Source organism: Galeopterus variegatus, unplaced genomic scaffold, assembly GCF_000696425.1.
Source record: "Galeopterus variegatus unplaced genomic scaffold, G_variegatus-3.0.2 Scaffold12718, whole genome shotgun sequence".
In the NCBI taxonomy this organism is placed as follows: Eukaryota; Metazoa; Chordata; class Mammalia; order Dermoptera; family Cynocephalidae; genus Galeopterus; species Galeopterus variegatus.
The window spans coordinates 15,772-24,633 of record NW_007738829.1 but is presented as its reverse complement, the minus strand read 5'-3'; the positions used below and the strand labels follow the sequence as shown (position 1 = coordinate 24,633).

At 43.4% G+C, this 8,862-nt stretch overlaps 1 protein-coding gene across 1 annotated transcript in view; it reads right to left on the bottom strand.

Moving 5' to 3' along the window:
* NPL (N-acetylneuraminate pyruvate lyase (dihydrodipicolinate synthase)) overlaps positions 1-5,520 on the bottom strand; it is a gene marked incomplete at its 3' end in the record, with an annotated part of 33,596 nt that extends 28,076 nt beyond the window's left edge. Inside the window, exons 1-2 of the mRNA XM_008563162.1 lie at positions 5,298-5,520; positions 2,749-2,832 (exon numbers count right to left, since the gene is read on the bottom strand). Of these exons, the coding sequence (XP_008561384.1) occupies positions 2,749-2,816 (68 nt within the window). The remainder of the gene's footprint in view (positions 1-2,748; positions 2,833-5,297) is intronic.
* Positions 5,521-8,862: the final 3,342 nt, after the last annotated feature.

The window sequence follows — 8,862 nt, the reverse complement described above, 5'->3', positions numbered from 1 at the left end:
ACCGGACCGGGGACCGGCAACGGGATCGCAACCCTCGGCGTTGCTCCCGCGCCTCGCTCAGCCAGTGAGCAGGAACCGGTCTGAATGTGGGATCCGAACCCTCGGACGGGAGCACCGCCACGCTTCCCAAGCGGCGCACTATCCAGTGTGCCACCGGGCCGGCCCCAGCAGATACTTTTTATATTCTTACTTGGATGGTGATCATTACAATATCTCTATGACATAACACCAGAAGACTGCAGACTCTTTGAGTTGGAATGGGTCTCAGAGATACAGAATATGAAAGACAGCTCTTAAAAGGGTGACAAAACCTCCACAGGGTCAGACAGCTAGTTGGCAAAGCTGGGGGTCCAGGGCCCAGATACTTTAACAAAAATCTGTTTGGCCATGTTCTTTCTGCCAACTTCCCTATTCTAGGACATCAACTTATACTCAGAGTTGAATCATTAGTGAGTATTCATTGGAATTAGGGAGAAAAAAGGACATAGGGGAATAGACTTGTTCAGCCATTCAGAATTATGGAGGCTGTGGTATTTGGTACAAGCCAGGTGGGGAAGACCCCCACAATGGCTGGTCTGGCACTTTTTCTAGGTATCAGATTCTACGTGCCCCTTCTGTCTTTTTTTTTTTTTTTTTTTAAAGATGACCGGTAAGGGGATCTTAACCCTTGACTTGGTGTTGTCAGCACCACACTCAGCCAGTGAGCAAACCGGCCATCCCTATATGGGATCCGAACCCGTGGCCTTCGTGTTATCAGCACCACACTCTCCCGAGTGAGCCACGGGCCGGCCCCCCCTTCTGTCTTTTCTCTTGGAAACATGTCAGAAGTGCAGATTCCCCTGTGGGCAAGTAAGTTAACGCATACCTGGTCTCGGTGGGTGTTCTAAACCTGCTCTATACCTATAGGAATGTTTGATGAAGCAGGTGAAGGGAGAAAAGGGAACTAACATAGCTCACATACCTAGTATGTGCTATACACTGACATACACTGTTCAATTTAATTTAATTCTTAGAAGGCCCCAAGAAAGAATGCATTTTTATTTTGATTTTTCACCTCAGGAAAGTGAGGTTCCTAGAAGAGAAAAGGGAAATTGATTTAAAAAAAAAAAAAAGAGGAAATGGTGAAATGGAGGCAGCAGGGCCAGAGGTATTTGGGAAATGGAAAGAGACCCAGAAAAGCAGAGTCATTTGCTTATCTCTAACATTCAGGAAAAATATAAGAATAGGGAGGAAGAACACACTGACATCCTCAGTGGGTCATACATGAACAAACAAGGCTGTTTAAGAAGCCACTTCCAGGCTAAGAGGGGTCTCATTAAAAGGTTAAAGTAACATGGGCCAGATGTAGGGTTTTGAGCTTAAGGACAGGATCTCACTCTGCCACAGGAAGTAATTCCTGCCTGCTCATGCAATCGCATGTCTTGTTTTATCTGTCCAACAAATGGCTGTCGCATTGAGAAACAGCTGATTTCAGTCTTTCTTAGAACTCGTGAGAAGGGAGAAGTAACAGAAAAAAAAATTATTAACCAGCTGAGTAGCTAAATGCAATCTCAGCAAAAATGTTATTCAGACCTAGTAAGGATGTGATTTCATGACTCTTAGAAACTGCAAGTCTTGGACTCCAGTGATCTAAGTGAGAACTGTGATGTGGCCAACTTTGAATGAGAATACTAAAAATCATAAGAAATTCCTTCTACTTTAAATGGATAGGATTAGGGTTTACAAATTCAGCAACAGAAAACCAAATAGAAGGGCCTCTTTAAAGAGGTATCTTAAGTATCTCATCTTCTTTTTGCTCCTGTCTTATGCCATAATGGCAATTCAAGCTTATTGTCCTAAGTGCATATTGACCCCATGCTAAGCACTATTGCATGGATTATCTCATTTCACACTCCCAATTCCATGATGTGGGTATGATGATTATTATATTTTACAGAGAAAGAAAGGAGAAGCTTAAAGAAGCCAGCCAGCATTCAGATATTTTGGTGGTCTGACTCCTGTGACAGGTCAAAACACTTAGATCCAGGAGGTGGAGGAATCCCCTTTTTGTTAGTGGCAGTGCTCAAGGAGGAGTTAAATACAGGGCACGGTCACCTATGGCACACGGCCATTATCCAATCATGCAGCAAAGGGACTGCCATAGTGTTTATCTGGAGTCAAATACTTGCTTGGGTAATGATTATTCAACAGTCATCTGCTGTTACCTCCAGCTTCTTCACTCCCACACCCCAACATTTAATCAATGTTGAAATGAGACTGTAAACATGTTTAAGGAGTCCATCGTGCAGAAACTCTCCCACTGTCCTCAGGAGAGGACATTTTCAACAAGTCTACGAAAAACCTGGGGTGGAATCATGCAGACGTCTCGAGACAGGATCCCTAGAGGGGCCAAGAGAGTGCCTGATATCAAATCATGTTAAAATGGGATTCTCCTCATCCAATTCTACTGGCCTTATTAGGGAAAGCTAAGATTTTGTGTTGAAATCCAAGGAGAATTGGCTTTGAGGAGCTAGAGACACTGGGAGAAAGGCAAGCTGCCAATTCTTACATTCTCCCTTTCTGCACTGTGATATAGAGACCCTTTCTCTGATGTGGGGGTCAGAGACAGTGCAGAGGCACCACCGACAGAAGCTGCCATCTGGCAACACTACCACAGAGGTGCAGAATCTAGGTGACTTATTACAGGGAACTTCTGACTTTTTTGGTTAAATGAGAGCAGACCCCTTTATGGCCCCATGTGATAGTTACCCTTGCTCTGTCATCGGTGTGATGGTTGCAGCAACAAGACCCTGAAGTGTCTTCTTTGTGGAGGCCATTGAGGTGCTGGAAAGTCTGGAAAACATACAAGGTAATTTTTCTTTCTTCAAGAAATGTCAATTAATGATAAAACTCCTGGGCAAAGTCCATTTCTAGCTCAGAACTGTAAAATATGCCTACAAGAACAAAAACACACAGAGTAACTGAAAAGATGTAAAAATTTTAGAGCTTATTTCTATTGAGGAGAAAACTCTAAAACAGGACGGGATGGACCTAGGAAAATACTATCTGGAGGGCCTCCCATCTTACCTATGTAGATGATTGAGGCAATCTGAAACCTCAAAGATTAGGGGTTAAATAACACGTCCAAGTTCTTTCTCGGATCTGCTAACTCAGGTAAATTAAGTACATCAAGAATTACTATTTGTTAAATTGAAATATGGTCATAAAAAAGGAACATTCTTTTCTCTTTCCGTATCTTCATTTTTTTAAGCTATAACCTCACCTAAAATCAGCACTTAAGGTTTCAGTGTAATTTACCTGTCTTCGGACTGACCTAATCATCCTTTCATTTTCTGTTGTCCAGTCTTGCCCAGTTTTCCTAGCTCTAGTAAACCATGTAAACTGCATGTCCACCTCTCTCTTCCCCACTAGAGCATGCTCCTGAGAACAGGGAATGTTTCATTTCTGCCTTTTCTTTCCCTGCATTGAGGGCTCTGCCTGACACCTGGTGTTCAATTCAAAAGTGGTGACTATGTGGGTGACTGAATGAGGTGTTCAGGCAGTAGCTAGAAGAAAACTTCCACAGACGGGGAGCTCACTGCTGAAAAAGTCAACCCTACACCACTCTTCTGGGGCCTAAGGATCCCTCACCACCTGGCAGAGAGCGTTCCTGTCCATAATCAGTGCAAAAGACCCAACATAGGCCATTGCACACTGAAACAGAGCATACTGGTTAACAGCCTGGATTCCACAAGCAGACTGCCTGGTTCAATTCCCAGCTCTGTCACTTGCTAGTTATAAAAACATTATGATTTTTTCAGCTGTAAGACATAAAAAGCCACAAATGCAATGTCTAACAACAGAAGAAAATAAAATATAATCAGATAGTGTATGGTGACAATTATACAAAAGATAATGGGCTTATAGCAAATACAGTGATGTCTATAGGTGATCAACCAGAGTGGATATGTTACAGTTCTGACACTGCTGGCACACTGAAAACCCAGTGCCCACTATACTTAAGTCTGACCCACATAATGTAGTTCTCAATGTTGAAGTCTCCTGTTTTGTTTGCGCTTGTCTTACAGCTGTTAATCTCATCTCCCCAAACAGAAGAATATAATTCTGAAGTAGGATATGAAGACCATATCTCCTACTTTTCTGTATCCCCCAAGAGTCCTCGATCAGGTGAGCCCTTGAGAAATACTTATTGCTTTTGTGGACACCAACACGATATCTCCCCTTGCAGACATGTTCTCAGAAAGACTTGCTCCTGAAATCAAGCCCAAATTCTGCAAGTAGCTTCGCTCTATATTGAAGGTCAGTAAAGGGGAGCCTTCCCAAATGTATAGGATACTAGGATTTCTCTGACTTTTTCTAGTTGGAATTTTGAGACTAAAATCACTTTGGAGGTTTAGAAAGATTAACATTCTTGTGCTTTTGGCTGCATTTATTTCATATTTAGGGCAGTAACACTGATATTCTTAGGATTTAAGTTGGCTGTTTTATATGTGTCTCTGATTGAAAGAAATCAAATTAGGGCCGGCCCGGTGGTGCACTGCTACAGCCAAAATAAGGATTGAAGGCAGGGAAATACATAAGTCAGGCTGACCTGAGAAATGCATTCTCAGGAGGGTCAGCAGAGCTCAGCCATTCATAATCACAAGAAAAGAGAAAGAGCCAAAGGAGAGAGAGAGACAGCCCCAACTAATGACTTCAACAGGATTCGTATGGGTTGTACATGATGTACAGGTTTGGGAGTGTTACTAGGTTATAGCCTACATGCAGGGATGTAAGGGTAATAAGAAACATTCTAGGGTACTTTATGGTTTTTAGGTGCCATTAATTCTGCTTCTATGTAAACATGGTCTTATGACAACGTTGTTTAGGTCAGATAGACGTGATTACTCACTTACCCCCAATCTTCCAAGACACCATAATGTAGCGTACCTGGTCGGAGTAGCTTTTGGTTATCACTTCCACAGTTTCGATCATAAGCTTTCGTCTGAAAGCAGGAAGGTCAATTCGGATAGATATTTTGGTCCCTTATCACTGGGAAGGCTCATTCCCAGAAAGTCATGTCCCACATAGGAGGGGAGGAAATTAGGCTCTGGCTTAATGTCCTAATGTCTAAGCCCAAATTTTAAGCAACATGGGAGTTGGAATGGGGCAGTAGTCAGATCCATTTTTTATTCTTGAGAGAGAGAGAGAGAGAGAGAGAGAGAGAGAGAGAGAGAGAGAGAGAGAATGCATATGACTTGGAGAAGTAGAGTAAAGATAGAGACACCGAAAAAACAAAACAAAAAGCAGCGACGCACCCGTTGCCTCCAGATGCAGGGTGTGTGTGTCGGATCTCACTGATAAACTCCCGACCCAGCTGTGCGGTCTGTCAAGTCTGTGGGGAGCCACACTTGCCCGAGGCCGGGAGGGTGTCGCATTCAGGCCTCCGCCTTCTCCTCCAGGTCCGTCACAGTCTCACCCACCCCGAGTCAGGTCCCCCGCGCCCCTCTGCCGGATGCCCGGCTCGTGGGTCTGTCTGCGTCCGTCGGTCCACGCCCGCGTCGTCGCGGGCGGCGCTCACCGGGCCGCCGCGGGTCCGGGTCCGGGACCGCCTCCGCCGCTCCGCCCAGCGCCACCGCTCCGCTCCGGCCGCCCCGGTCGCGCTCTTTATAGCCCCGGCCGCCGGCCCGGGACCACGTGCCGCCTCGCCCGGGAGCCTGGGGGTTGTAGTTCAGCGCCTCTTCCCGCGGCGCGCTCAGAGCCACCGGCGCCGCGAAACTCCAAAGCTGGATGCACAGAGGAGTTTACCCTTCCCCGCGTGGTGCCTGAGCCCGGTGGGCTGCAGTGACCTCGGCGCGCCGTCCCCACTCCCCGGGAGCTGGAAGCCCCCGAGCTTGCAACGCGCCTCCACCGCGCCAGTCTTTGCCTCTTGCGCGCGCCGCCAGGGCTCATCCTCTCTGCCGGTCTTAACTCCCCTTATCCTGCCCAAGGCCTTGCAGCAACGGGTGTTTCCTGAGATTGGGGCTGCTGGGTGAGAGCGTGATGCGAACACCGACTGCCGTTCCAACCATCCTGCTGCCCCAACCCTGCACGCTAAAGGCAATTAAAGGCACATGAGTGGATTTAAAAAGTGGGTTAGCTACTAACACAGGAGCTTTTCTGGCGTATTCTGGAGAACAATTGAAAGGGTTTTGAAAGGTAAAAATACGTTTAACTAAAATGTATCTGCTGGCGGGAATGTCAAGAGCCTGTTTTCTAACATAGTGTACTTTGTTAATAAGACAGGACACAGCCATAATCAAGTCCTCAGCTTTCTCTTGCTGATGTGAATCAACCTCAATTTTCCATAAAAGGTGATAGCTAATGTTTATTATTTCATTTACAGAAAAAAATTTTCCAAAGGGCTTTCTACTTTGCAAAGTGCTTTTCAGTGTTTTATAATAGTTCTTTTTTTGTACACAGCAGCAGAGTGTATTCGGTGCTTACTCTGCCTACACCGTTCTAGCTGCTTAACATTTAATTCATAAAACAATCCAATTGGTGGGTAATATTTTTTATTCATATAAACAGTCGAGGAAACATCATTCCATTTTACAGATCAGAAACAGAGATTTAAAGAGCTTAAGTAATTTGCTAAAGGCCGTAGAGCTGGTGGGTTATTGAGCTGTGATTTTAAGTGGTCTGGAAGCTTGTACTTTGAATGACTAATCATGTTATCCTGGGGGGGGGGGGGGGAGAAAAAGAAAGAAAGAAAAGGAAAAGAAAAAGCCCTACTTACATGAAACAAGTTCTCCCAAGGACACAGCATAGTTTTTGTTTTTCTTTGATTTTTGTAATTTTAGCAAGAATATTATATCCTAATGGAAGTCACACTTTAATATATGCAAAATCAAGTAGTTCAATACCAAAGGTATAGGTCATTAGGCTTAACACTGTCAACCAGATAAGGAAATGGAAACTCAGAGAGGCAAATGACTTAACTAAGATTATATTGCTACTAGAACCAGAGCTTGTACTAAGCCTATCTGACCCTTAAAATCCTTCCCAACTCAGATTCTATGATTATGATAATTGTTACTAACAATTCCCATTTTATTAAATGTTTATTATGTATAAAGCTCTAAGCAATTTATCCACTGTCATAGGAGGTATTATTATTCCCATTTTATAGATGACTATGCTGAGGTTGAGGGTTGAGTAGCTTGCAAGGTCATCCAAGAGTAGGGGAAAAATCAAGTTCTATCTGATCTGAAAATCCATGGTACATTTCACCATTGGGCTGTTCCATTCGCTGATCACAACATAACTGAATGGAGTCCAAGAGTCTGGCTGTGACATGCACTGATATCTCTCATAATATTACCAGTGAATACCAAGCCCTGTAAACATCAATACCTGCTGAACATGAACCACTACAAAACGGGCCTACACATTTATTTTATTATTGTTGAATTTTTTGACATGCTTCTAAACCAGATCAAAAATTTTAAGATTGCCTTGAGTTTACAGCTGCTTTAAATATACTAATAAATTTCTAATTAGCTCAGAATTGCATATTTACTACACATATTAGTAAGCAGTATAAACACAGTGATTAAGATTTTTAGTTCTGCCTATTCATCTATAAAATGGGGATACAACCTATTTCATAGGATTGCTGTGTGAGATTTAAGTGAAGTCATGTATGTGCTTAGCTGCACATAATCACACTCTATAATGATCAAACAACATCGCTGTTGCTCTCCTATTTTGGAATTGGGTCTAAAAGCAAAAACATTCTTTTAGGTTAAGCAAAAATAAAAGAACTAACAAACTAGCGAATGAATCTGGATTTGAACTAGTGAATGAATTTATGTTATAAACCTGGAATCAGGCATCTGATTTGGGGCAGATTTGATATTTGATTTCTAGAGAAACCAGATGTTTCCCCCTTTTCTTGTTTTTTTTCTTTTAATAGGACATAAAAAAAATTAGAATATCTTTTAGTGTAGGAAAGGTTTAAGAAAAGAGCTGTGGAAATTAATTAATGGAGAAAGAGAAGTCTAGATACAGCATAGTTAAACAAGGCATAGGAGAAACATGGTAACTAAAAATAACTCAATCACAAAAACCAAGAGGAAGCTGTAGTGAGGTAAAAAAGCCTATGTTTCCTGGGAATGGAAANAATCTGAATTTAGGATGCTATTACTGAAACAATGGGGAGGGAATATTACTCCTGAAATCGTATACCTCTATCCACAGACAAGAAGGTTTACTGCAAAGAATTCAAGCTGCCTAAGTTAAACTCTTTTTGTTTATTTTTTACTGTAACATCGTTGATTGTACATATCTGTAGAGTACAGAGGTGAATATCAATGCCTGTGTGCAATACGTGATGCTCAGATCGGGACAATTAGTACATTCAACAATATACAATGTAATCGTTTTTCGTGGCCCCTGACCATTTCCTCCCTTTCCTCGTCCCCCTTCCCCAACTGTGGCAATCTCAGTTCTGTTCTCTCCTTTTGAAAGTTAAATTCTTTTTAAAAGGGCAAAGTTTTAAAATTAAAAAAAAAAATGAGAGGGAGAGAGGGAGGGTGAGAGGGGAGAAGGGAGGGAGGGGGAGAGAGAGAGAGGAGAGAGAGGAGAGAGAGAGAGAGAGAGAGAGAGAGAGAGAGAGAGAGTGCATATGACATGTAGAAGTAGAGTAAAGATAGAGACACCGAAAAAACAAAACAAAAAGCAGCGACGCACCCGTTGCCTCCAGATGCAGGGTGTGTGTGTCGGATCTCACTGATAAACTCCCGACCCAGCTGTGCGGTCTGTCAAGTCTGTGGGGAGCCACACTTGCCCGAGGCCGGGAGGGTGTCGCATTCAGGCCTCCGCCTTCTCCTCCAGGTCCGT